This window comes from Cyprinus carpio, chromosome A4, assembly GCF_018340385.1.
Source record: "Cyprinus carpio isolate SPL01 chromosome A4, ASM1834038v1, whole genome shotgun sequence".
NCBI classification, from domain to species: domain Eukaryota; kingdom Metazoa; phylum Chordata; class Actinopteri; order Cypriniformes; family Cyprinidae; genus Cyprinus; species Cyprinus carpio.
This window is the reverse complement of record NC_056575.1, coordinates 4,116,355-4,129,582: the sequence shown is the minus strand read 5'-3', so window position 1 is coordinate 4,129,582 and position 13,228 is coordinate 4,116,355. Positions and strand designations below refer to the sequence as shown.

The window sequence follows — 13,228 nt, the reverse complement described above, 5'->3', positions numbered from 1 at the left end:
CAGTAAAAGAGCCCTCTCCCTTCCTCCTCCTCCTCCTCTCTCTCTCTCTCTCTCCTCCCTTCATCGTTTTCTCCTTCCCTGTTGCTCTTTCACACTCCTTTCTCTGTGTGCCCCCCTCCCCTTCTCTCTGTGCAGCTGATAAACCCTCTCACTGCGTTTCCAGGTCTGCCACCCTCACATCAGCTAGACACTGATCTCTGCCAAGCTGTCAATCAAACACAGCGCAGGCGACTGATGCGCAGGTGAGAGACAGACAGCGCGAGAGAGAAAGAGGAGGAGGAGGAAAGGGCTGTGAAGGTCTCTCTTGATTCCTCACCGTCTCTATGATATACTTTCTCCCCGTTTTATGCCTCTCGCCCCTTCATCTCCTCTGCGTTTCTTGTTTGCGTCTTTTGGTTTTTGTTTAGTTTCGTCTGCCAGTATAAACATACCCGTCTCGTCCTCACAGGTTTGACACGCGGGTGATTGACAGCCGCACTGAGGGGCGTTCAGTCAGCGCGAGGGTCTGAGAAAGCGAACGAGAGCGCGCACTGACAAACAGTGCAGCGTTTTAAATGTCATTCTTCATATCTGTCCACTTCAGAGTGTGTGTTCAACCCGTACCACACCGCTGCAGCCTCCACACACACACACACACGGCGACCAGAGACCAAAGCAAATCTACTTATTGTGAGCTCCTTTGTATTATTTCTTTCCGTGCTTGACACACAAGAAAGTGAATAATCTGGTGCAAGCGATGCGATAGCGAGCCAAACAAAAGAGAGATTCAGCATCATGCCATTCATCATTTTCAGCAGAATACATCATGGTGTGATATAATATGATGGGAATGGTACATATAAAACTATTTACATATACTGTTCGTCATTTATTAGTTTTGGGATGTTTAACATAGGCTACACTTTAAAAAATCAAATGTGCACCATAACAAGATATTTCTACCCACCGTGCCCATTAAAATGACTTTCATTAGAGATTCCCAACCGTTTTTGGTCAGCTAAATCTAAATTAGCTAAATTATTTTCTTCATTTACTTAGTAATGAGAACCATTTCAGTAGTTTTCTCCCCTATGGAATGTTGCAGGAATTACGTAGTTTTGTAGTTAGAATTTTAGGACCTCCGGTTCCAATCGTCCTGAAATCAATGTGTTTTTTTTTTTAATGGTGTGTTGGTTAAATATCTGAAATAAGGTCTGTGCACACAAGCTCAAAATATTTTTTGATGTTTTATTCTACGACATACATCAGTATCACCCCTTGTGTATTTTAAAGCTTTTACTTGTCTTGAAAAAGATGGTTGCTCCAGACAGCAAACAGTTTCGGCCCAGATCCGGCCCACATCTGGCCCGTATGAAATCCATGCGGGCCGGATCTGGGCCGAAACTGCTTGCTGTCTGAGATGACAGAGGTTGTTGAACAGTTAAACTCATCTACTCACTAGTCCACTTTTACAGCCTCATTGTGTTTATAATTGCACTCTTGCAAACTATTCAACTGTTTTTTTAAAACAAAGACTGAAGTAGGCCTAATTCTCAGAAGTTTAGAGATGTTGAAGTCATGTGACCACGGTGTAGTTTCATTTAGAGCCTTTTATTTAGGCTTCAAAATTCATAAAAATTTGTGTTCATTTGTGAAAATTATCATGATGCACAAATGTTTAAGAATCATATGCTTGTCGGTCAAAGAGATTATGTCCTGCAATGGAAAAATCCTCTTGGAAACCAGGGTGATGCTAATTTCCGGGAATGGCCTACAAAAATACGGCATCACTGCATTCAGAGAATGTTCCCTGTAAGTTGCGTAGACACCTTTACTTTGTGTGTTGCTGAATAACTGATCAGTTGGAAACATAACAGCTGCCATCATGTAGATCTGAACAGCTGGAAATAAGCAGGCTCAAGGTTCATGAGGTCACGTTCAGTACAGCAATAGCATCACATTCAAATTGCACTGCTTTGATTCATATACAGTATAGCTGTAACCCAAACATGCGAGGCATCATTCTGTCGGTCTCACCTCAGCAGGGGCTAAAGAATTTCACCATATGAAATTCAGCTTTATTCAACCTTCCATTATGTAATTACACTCACACATACACAAAGAGACTTGAGCAAATGATCATCTAATTGCTGCGGAGCGCTTAAGTGTGTGTGTGTTGCTGTCCTTGTTGATTGGATTCTGTTTCAGTCTTTGCATCCGAATGTGATGTGTGAGGTGTTAGTGTGTTAGCGCATTAGTGAGGTGTCGGAACGAGGGGCCCATCAGCTCGTTAATGAGCAGAAACGCTAATCGTGTTTCACACTGACACAAACGCAATTAAAACATCTGTACCGCGGCGACCTGATCTCGCACGTCTTTCTCTCCCTTACGCTAATGCTAATGTTTTGCAAACAGAGAGTGAGAAATTGCCAAGGCCCTGTTGACTGGTATTATGACACCTGTCAATCATATTGGCGTTAAAAGTCTTAATTCACAGCGGTGATGTCAGATGTCTGTTTTTTTTCCTAAACGACAAGAAGCAAATGTGAGTGGCTCTATCCTGTACAAAAGCGGCTGCCATGATGCTAAAGGGTTCAGAGTGATTGTTGGCAGTTTGCTAAGTAATTCTGCTAGATTGCTAGTAGTAGTACACTTACAGCATATTTTAAAAAAGAAATGAATATACTTTAAAAGCATATATATATATATATATATATATATATATATAGATATATATATATATATATATATATATATATATATATATGTATATATAAATTACATGAATTACTTATGATAATTATGAACTATGGTTTGTGTTCTGCCAAATAATATAAATATATTTGTAATAATTAAGTTGCAATTTAGTACATTTAAATTTAAGTTTTAATTAACTTAATTTTAATTTCAAATAACACTACAGTTAAAATTATGATAATTATATAATTATACTATTATATAAATATATAATTATATAATTCAGGTATGCTATGCTTTAAGTATTTAGTCAACACATCAAGCATTACAAAACATTATAAAAAACTGACTGTAAAGTAAAACTTTTAATTTGACATTTTTACAAACTGCACATTTTAAAAGAATATTTAAATGTGTTATGAAAACTTTCTTTAAGCACACTTAAGTGGCTTTTTGTTTCATTAATTTTTATAAAATCTGAAAATACTGTTTTTAAAAACAAGCTTTTAAGATTTTAAGTACACTACAAGTGTACATTCAATACAGTTAAGTCCACTTGTTTTTCACAAGGGGTCTCTAAGGTATTCTGGCATGACATAAATCTCTACAGAATCCATTTTTCCTATATTTAAAACTCAGACTGTCTAGAAAAGTAATAACATGCCTCTCCTTCAAAAAGCCACACAATTTGAAGTATCATTCATGTCTTAAGTGCAAGTTTAATTCTTCGGGGTTCAAATCCCTAACCCCGAAAACATCAATAGTATTAGTGATGTTTGCATTCTGTTAATAAAAATCCTAATGCATGTGCAATACATATGGATACTGTTGTTATGCATTTGTGGTCAGACACACTCAGCATGTAGACAAGGCCTTTAACAGCCTAAAGAAAGCCTCTGGTCTCTGCAGGGGAGAGGGGTTTCTCATTTATTATGACAAATTAAAACCAGCCTTTAGATTCTGATATTCTAAAGCTCACAGCTCCGCTACCCCCTTACTGGCAAGAAAAACCCACCAGCGCTGCCTCGCTCTCTCCGTTACACCCACAGCCCTCCCTCGTCCTCTCTAAAATGATGCATGGACGCTCAGCCCAGTGTTGTCCTCGTGATGGATTGGAGCACTTTGGGGAAAATTTCAGTTCACGGCCACCCTTGAGTAGAAGCTTAAGTAAAGACTATCTTTAATATTGTAATGGAGAACAGAGAGGCATGGAGAAAAATGGACCCTTTTAGATGATCTAATGAATGAGATGAATCCCAGGTCACTTTGAGAGGAAGATATGGGGCGGTTGACACTCATGTTTGCTGTTTTCCAATGAATATAGACAGGTATAGATGCACTTTATCCAGGCCTCTGTGGAAAGAGTTGCAGATTAGGTCCATCACAGTGGGATTTCTGTGATTTCTGTACACAGAGAAAAAAAAATACTAAAGAAGAGAAATCAAACAACATCCGCACGTGTACAAAACACTTGGGTCACACAAGCTAATGTAGAATCAAATGACAAACATAAAGAATTAAACCCACTACCACTGGCTCCAGTATGATAATGAGATGGTAATGAAATGATAATTGTATGGTAATCTGGCAAGGTTATTCAGAAGGGGAGGGGAGGTTTCTGACTGAGCAACTGTCAAAATGTCATGCGTTATAAACATTAAAAACACTGTCTGAAATACACATATTGAAGGATAATGCTGAATGAGTTGGCTCCTATAACTAATAATTTCAAACTCAAATAATGCAAGTAACAAACTGATAATCATTGATACTGTATAGTTTACACAAACAGGTATGCCTAATGATAATAATAGCAAAGATACCAAATATATAGGACATAAGAAGACTTCCAGCAATCTAAGTTACTGAGAAATTATAAATAACGAGCGCTTCACATAGTTTTGAATGATAGGAGCTGAAAATAGAAATGCCGCTCCGCCCTCTAGTGGTGCGTAATAGTAACAGCGTCGACACTGATCACGACTGGCCCTCTGAGTCATTGCCACCACAAAAATCACAGAAATCAATTCTAGGCTATACGTCGCGGTCTTTCTCATCACTTCAAACAATTGAACCCCAAATAAAGTTGATCAGAAGTTAGTGTACTTCACTAAGGAAAAACTGCGGGCGTGAGATGTGATGTTACTGTCCATCATTTGCGATTAAGCTGTAATTTTGACAAATTATGCAAAATGATTGAACCGGTTTAACTGTGTATTTAGGATACATACAGTAGCTAAAATTAGCTATAAAATTAGGTAGTCGATTAAGGAGACGCTTAATTTATTTCGTTTTAAATGTCATTTGCATTAGGCCTACATTTTATTGCCCTGTAAGACTGGTTTTGCCCTGTATTTATGACTGGTTGCTACTGTCCACCATTTACCAGACAACTCATCTTCCTCCTTCCGTTTAGGAAACCCTGACTGACCTGTTCTTACATTAAATATGCACTCTGAATAAAACTAAAGAGATTGTTCAAATGAAATGCAAATAGCAGGTTCTAAACACAAGCTGTGTTTATTTATTTTGACTGGTTTTGTCAGTGTGTCTTTGGTTTGAGTGACAGTCAGTTGAGGTGATTGCAGTTTGAGGTCATGGAGTCATTGTGTGCATGATTCTTTTTTTTTTTCTTTTTTTTTAAACATCAAATCAATTTTATTAAAAAAACTTAATACTACAACATAACCAGTAAACAGCAGAGCTGTACAGGCAGGCACCAAACAGCTTATACAGTAGATTATGTCATGCATCATAATTAGGTTATGCAAATATGAGTTGTTATACAACTGGGAGGTTTTTGCATTGTCGCATTCACTTGTGCATTGTTTCATCTTATTAAAATCTTTCTGAATGTGGGGTTTCCTCCTGTGTGGAATGTTTCCTCTTGATCTGAACTTTTTGGAAGTCTAGAGGTGTGAGCAGGAAGGTGACAAGGCATCTGTTTCTAGAGGAACAGAGGAGGAAACAGAGACAGATATATTTTAGCAACATCCTCAAGCTTAGCCCAGTCTGCTGTGAGGACAGAGAGAGAGCTGAGGCATAAAAGGTGACCAGAAAAATAGAGAAGTGCGAGACACACAGATGAAATGAAGATGTATAACAATAAGCTTTGGTTTGGGCTTTTCGCCATCTTGGGAAGTTTGGGGGGTTGTGACTGTAGACCTGCTTCAGGCTCACTGGAAGCCACACAGTTAGGGGACTTCATGTTTGGAGGACTCTTTCCAGTTCACCAAAGCTTCAAGATCGTCAACACAACAAGTAATCCTATTCAACACTTGTGTGAAAAGTAAGTCCATGCATACAGCTTACATTAATAATGTCAAAGACTGAGAAATTCAAACTTGCATAATTTTTTATGCATTTATATATCTCAGACATCTGAAAGAATGAAGATGTTTTAATGTTTTTGAAATGTATCTCTTATGCTCACCAAGGCTGCATTTATTTTACAGTGATATTGTGAAATATTATTACACATTATTGTCACATGATCTTTCAGAAATCATTCTAATACTGATTTGCTGCTTAAAGAACCTTTCTTTTTTATTATTATTATTATCAACGTTGAAAACAGTTTTCTGCTTAACATTGAAACCGTGGAGCACTACCATTCAAAATTTTGGTTTAAGATTTTTTTTTTTTTTTTTAAATAATACTTTTATTCAACAAGGATGCATTAAATTGATCGTTTCCACCGAAATGTTAAACAGCATAAACTGTTTTCATCATTGGTGATAATAAGAATCATTATTAATAACTGAGCTCCAATTATAAAGGATAATAATTGATTATATTGAATAATGATTGTTGATTGATTGGTCTTTCTTCAGACTGTGTATAAAAACCCTTGTTCTAAATGACTGAGTGAAGCACACTTGCATGCTGTCCTCCTTCCTGTTCCCTCTGACAGGTTCACCGTATCCAGGTTGATCCAGTCTCTGGCGATGACTGAAGCGGTGGAGGCCATCAACAACTCCTCCATGCTGAATGGTCTCACATTAGGCTACAAGATCATGGACACATGCTCTGATGTGACCACTGCACTGCAACACACCGATATCTTCATGGATAAAAATTCTGGCCGCACTAATTCATTGTTTCAGGCTGTTATAGGAGAGTACCATTCCGAGGTTTCCATCGCTGTGGCCAGGTATCTCACCATGGGTTATATGCCACAGGTATGTTTTGTTTAATTGACAGATAAATGACTAACAGCCCAAGTAGCCTATCAAATTGCGCCGCTCTTGCTATCTGCATTTTTTCCGACATCCTGAACTGTCATGCACATGCAACCTCCTTTTTTTGTCAAATACTATGGTAAAAAGGTGCTGTTATGACAAATGTACTTCAATAGTTAGAGTGGCTAGTTAATAGAGTTTCAATCGTACTGTTTCTTAAAATTGAAAGTGTTCGATCAGACTTCTTCATGACATTGAACTTCCTTCATTTTGTAATTTTACAATCATCTCGTCTTCTAAGCTTGTGCTTTCTGATTTCTGTGCAATGAGAAACTATGATAAACTGCATTTGTAGTAATTAATTCCAAAATAAATTACTCACCCTTAAAAACCAATGGGTATGGCTGAGTAACCAATGTTAATTATGTTACACAATGTCACCATTTTTCAATAATGTTCTTCTTATTTTTATCATCGCAGATCAGTTATGGTTCAACAGCTGGGGTTTTGAGCGACAAAACCCGTTTTCCGACATTCAAGAGGACTCTCCCGGAAGATGACCACCAGGCTAAAGCAATCACCAAAATTTTGAAGTACCACAATTGGACCTGGATTGGCATAATAGCCACAGACGGAGATTATGGGCGCTACGCCGCAGACCAACTTGAGGCGCATGCCAATGATCAAAAAATATATGTGTCATTCCGAGTTGTGCTTCCTGATTTTCTCAACGATGAAAGCTTAGATTTAAAACTTAATGAAACTATCAAAAAAATCGAGAGCACCTCAAAAGTTCAAGTCATTGTGTCTTTTGCCAAATCTCACCACATGTCTTGTTTGTTCGAGAAACTCACTCCCAATCATCTGGACGTTTCTGGATCGCTGGTGATAGCTGGGCCACCTCACTCAATGTGCTAAACAATCGTCCCCTGAATGAAGTTGGGAAAATTCTTGGAATAATCCCATCTTCAGGGAAAAGCTCTCACTTCATAAGGTACCTAGATGATCTAGACCTAAACCCTGATTCACAATCAAACAACACCATCCTGCAGTACTTCATCAGAGGAGAGTCGAACAAAAGCAGAACCACCAATGAAATAAGAGAAACCCTGAAGAAAGCTGTATGTCCTAGTGCAGTGTTTAGCGTAGGGTTGGCTGTGAGGTTCGTCGCTAATGCTATTAAAGACATCTGTTCTCGAAAAACCTGCCACGGAGGCTTTGATATTCAACGCTCTGAGGTAAGTCATTTTCTCTGTTATTCTATGTTTAACCAAATAATGAATATTCAAAAGCTTAAATGTATCGTCATCTTTTCCAGCTAAATGATGCCTTGGCGAACACCATGTTAACTATTGATAATGAGAAATATTCATTCAACAAATCTGGAGATTTGGATACCGGTTATGATATCAACATTTGGGAAGCGGCACTCGAAAATAACACTGAATCTGTCAACAATGTGACACTGAGGACTGTGGCACACTACATGATCAATAAAGATAGCATGCTTTTCCTGAATGACCAACAGAGAAATCCGCTGACAGATTTCACAGTGAGTTTCTGACGCCACATAATAAAGAATGAAGTGCTGTGAGGAAAGAAAGTATGAAATCTGGTTCATTAAAGGGATAGTTCACCCAGAAATAAACATTCTGTCATTATCTACACACTCTTGTGTTGTTCCCGATTGACTTCCTTTCCTCTGTGGAACACAAGAGAAGAGATTTTGAGAAAAAGTTTTGTCCATATAATTAAATGTCCAAAACAATATCAAGATTCTAACTGACTTTCATTATACTGACAAAAACACAGAAGAAAGGAAGTCATACAGGTTTGGAAAGACATGAGGATAGGTAAATGATGACTGAATTTTTATTTTTGGTAGAATTAAACCCTATTACGACTAATACATTTTGCAAATATGTTGTTTAATCTAAAATATCATACAAATAAACTATATATTGAAATTTAAATGTATATGGTATTTGTCAAAAAAATTGTTTTGTTTTGTTTTACCCCAGAGGAATGTGATTTCGCAGTGCTCTCCAAGTTGTAGCCCTGGATTTAGAAAGGTTTTTTCTGAAGACAAGCCCATCTGTTGCTATGAGTGTGTGAAGTGTCCAGAAAACACCTTTTCAAACCAAACAGGTATAAATTCATTCAAATGAAATTGAGTCACCTGCACCCAGTGTTGGTGGTAAAACGTTAAAAGTAACGCAAATTACATAATCAGATGATGTTTTTCAAGCAACTGGTAAAGTAACACACTCATTTAAAATTGACAAGAAAATATCAGAGTTACGTTGTTTTCCCAATTATTCACTGACACCTCTCCTGTCCCCGTGTTGAGTGGTGCAGAGGCTGAGGCTTATTCAGTTCACTTTTGGTTTGAATTATTAAAAATAAATAAGCAAACCCAGCTCAGGTAACAAAAAGTAACGCAAAAGTAACATAATGCTTTACTCTCCATAACAAATAACTAAGTAACGCAATAAGTTACTTTTTTATGGAGTAAAACAGTATCGTAATGGATTACTTTTAAAAGTAACTTTCCCCAACACTGTGTACACCAGCTTCAAGTTCATTCATTTCAATACACATCCTTTTGCATAAACATACAAAAACACACATCTAAACTGTAAAATGCAATTATGACTCATGCAGTTGCTTCTTCTCATTGCTATATGGAATATATAAAAAAAAAAATTCTGTCATCAGTTACTGACCCTCATTTCATTTCAAACCTGTATGTAATTATTTCTTCTTCGGAACACAAAAGAAGATATTTTAAGATTGTTTGTCACCAAACACTTTCGGTTCCCGTCGATTTACAATATGCGGCCAAAAAATACAGTAGAAGTCAATGGGAACTGAAACTTTTTGGTTTTGAATGACATGAAGGGGAGTAGATGAATTTTAATTTTAGAGTGGACTCATTTCATTAAAGGGATACTCCACCGCAAAATGAAAATGTTGTCATTAATCACTTACCCCCATGTCGGTCCAAACCCGAAGCTTTGTTCGTCTTCGGAACACAATTTAAGATATTTTGGATGAAAACAGGGAGGCTTGAGACTGTCACATAGACTGCCAAATAAATAACACTGTCAAGGTCCAGAAAAGTATGAAAGACATCGTCAGAATAGTCCATCTGCTATCAGTGATTCAACTGATCTGTGTCTCTCCAAATCAGCGTAGCAACATTTTGGCAATTCTGAGCAGTACACAGATGGCGTACTCTCTTCTGTGTCAGCCGCGCTGCACCGATGTGCTGTTTGCTTTCAAAGCAAAGCGTAAATACATGTAAAAAACGTATCCTTGTGGCGCGGCTGACACAGAAGAGTGTACGCCATCTGTGTACTGCTCAGAATTGCCAAAATGTTGCTACGCTGATTTGGAGAGACACAAAGGAGAGGAATTGTTGAATAAAGTCATTATTTTTGTTTTCTTCGGGTACAAAAAGTATTTTCGTTGCTTCATAACGTTACGGTTGAATCACTTATAGCAGATGGACTATTCTGAAGATGTCTTTCATACTTTCCTGGATCTTGACACTGTTATTTATTTGGCAGTCTATGGGACAGTCTCAAGCCTCCCTGTTTTCATCCAATATATCTTAAATTGTGTTCCGAAGACTAACAAAGCTTTTACGGGTTTGCAACGACATGGGGGTAAGTGAATGCTGACAAAATTTTTCAGATTCAGCAGCAATATAATGAAAGGATGTTTAACAGATGTAACTTTTCATTCTTCTCCAGATGCACGTGAATGTATTGAATGTCCAAAGAATTTCTGGTCTAAAGAGAACCCCACCACTTGCACTCCCCAAACGGCAGTTTTCCTGTCCTGGAAAGATACGTACTGTATCACTATACTGGTGTTTGCTTGTCTTGGCATCCTTTTGACACTGATTGTGTTGCTGGTGTTCTTAGTCAGACGGGATACCCCAGTGGTCCTCGCGGCCGGGGGTCCCATCTCCATCCTGATCTTGCTGTCCCTGCTCGGGACGTTCACCAGCGCCATCTTGTTTGGTGGGAAACCCACATCCATACAGTGTCAAACCGGACAGGTGCTTTTTGGCCTGAGCTTCACCCTGTGCGTCTCCTGCATCCTGGTCAGGTACTTTAAGGTTCTGCTGGCCTTCCAGAATGAATCTGCTGTCATACAGGTCATGAAGAAACTCTTCCTGCCCTACTGGATCATTGGCATTTGTGTGCTTATCCAGTGCATCATCTGTGGTCTCTGGTTGTGGTTGAAACCACCCAAGGCTTCTGAGCGCTCAGTGATCAGGTCTGAACTTATCTTCCAGTGCGATGAGGGGGGCGGGCTATTCTTTGGACTCATGCTGGCCTTCATTAGCCTTCTGGCTCTGGTGTGCTTTGGATTCGCCTTCCTGGGACGGAAGCTTCCCCAGTGCTATAATGAAGAGAAGTGCATCAGCATCAGCATGCTCATCTACATTATTAGTTGGGTGGTGTTTGCCCCCATCTATGTGAACATAGTTCATATGACCAAGTACAAATCTGGCGTTCAGATGGTGGTGATGCTCTTCTCTGCATACGGGATACTCATCTGCCACTTCATGCCTAAATGTTACATCATCCTATTGAAAAGCGAGAACAACACCAGAGAGGCTTTCAAAAGGGGCATTCGGGAGTTCACCAGACACTTCCACAGAAGTTCACGAGTGGATCAGCATAGAGCAGGACTCGACCGGCCAGAAAGCGCATTTACTATTGACTCTGGAATCGAGAATATAATAAATAGGGTGTACTCAAATCCCTACCCAACAGGCACTATTTCCTCGTTTCACCTGTCCATTGAAAATCTCCCCCATGAGGTCAGTGTGTCTGGAGATTCTTTATACGAATTCTCAGTGTCCTCTGGATCTTCAGCAGAGATGAATGAGGAAAGCCAGCAACAACTGACTTTAAGCGGCTCCCAAAAACTCCTCCAAAGGATTAAGAATAACCGTACAGAGCTCAAAAGGACCACAAGTGTCCCGAATTTTTAAGCAATAAAAATGTTTTTACATCACCTCCACATATATGAGTTGAACATGATGTTCTCCGTTTTGTCACTGATCTCAGGTTTTAAAAAATTAGTTTTTAATTATGCTAAATTCTCTTGTCAGTATAATCCTTTTTAACCAATCATTTAAACAAAAAAGGAGTTGCATGATGTTTGTGATTGACATGCTTTCTGTGATTGTCATCAGTATCATCATTGTCTTGAATGATCTGATTTAGCACTTGTGTGTCCAAATCAGGGAAAACAATAAAGCTTTTAATAAACAAACTAGTTTTGCTGTGGATCTCTAATGAAAACAATATATGAAAGAATGAATTAATAAATTAGCAAAAATAAATAAATACAAATAATTAATAATATATAATATGAAATGAAAGCAAAGTAAATATCAATACAGATATGCATATAGGGATGCCATCTCAGGGAAAACAATAAAGCTTTTAATGAACAAATAAGTTTTTCTGTGAATCTGTAACCAAAGAGATGAATGATATAAGTAAATTAATTGAAAATTAATTAAAATTAACTAAATAGTTTAATAGGCAAACAATTATATATAATATGATATGGAAAATAAAGTAAATATCAGTACTGCATTAATCCATTCATTCTCCAAACTGTTGGGATGCTGGACCCGATCAACAATACATTTGAAATGTTTAATAAAAATATAAAGGATATTCATTATTTAAAGTGTGGGGAGAACTGTAAAATACTGCTTTATTGGTTCTGCAGTAATACACCGAAGACTTAATCGGTGACATTTAAATAAACAGTAAATAAATCATTTTCCATACAAATCTATTTAGAAGGTTTGTTTTTTTGTGCTTATTTTGGGGCACAATGATTATGACAATGGCTATTTCAGATGCAAAACAACCTACTTTAATATAGCATTTTGTAAACACCACCAGCATCTCAAACAAAGCCACTTTGATTTAGTAATAAAACTTTACTGATTTTTATTTCTGCTCTAAATTGTTGATACTGGAGAATATAAATGCCAAACAGTGTAGTTTCTATTTGGAATAAGATGTACTTGCATCAAAATCTTTATATTTTGTTTATCTTTCAACGTCTAATGATTTAAAAAAAAAAAAATCTATTTATGCATCTAAAAATGATTTCACAAACATATGGGCTACTATGGGGTGTTGTTGAGTCTCCGGGAAGAAACCCCACGCACCAACCTAGAAACATCAGATGACTTCTCTGGAATTCCTCTTGCTACATAACAAGTGATGATAAATCATGTTGATTTTTTTTTGTTTAGTCTTCCTCCTTGTGTGTTTTTGTTGTCTGACATGCCTGAAATTCTTACAGCAGCCACACCATTATTT

At 37.8% G+C, this 13,228-nt stretch overlaps 1 protein-coding gene across 1 annotated transcript; it reads left to right on the top strand.

Annotated features, from left to right (window-relative positions):
• The first annotated feature begins 6,365 nt into the window (after positions 1–6,365).
• LOC109099319 (G-protein coupled receptor family C group 6 member A-like) lies at positions 6,366–12,123 on the top strand. Its single transcript, XM_042747266.1, is given in 6 exon segments — positions 6,366–6,857; positions 7,338–7,707; positions 7,710–8,095; positions 8,176–8,409; positions 8,879–9,005; positions 10,616–12,123. Coding segments are annotated over 6 exon segments (2,607 nt in total). The 5' UTR covers positions 6,366–6,623; the 3' UTR covers positions 11,872–12,123.
• Positions 12,124–13,228: the final 1,105 nt, after the last annotated feature.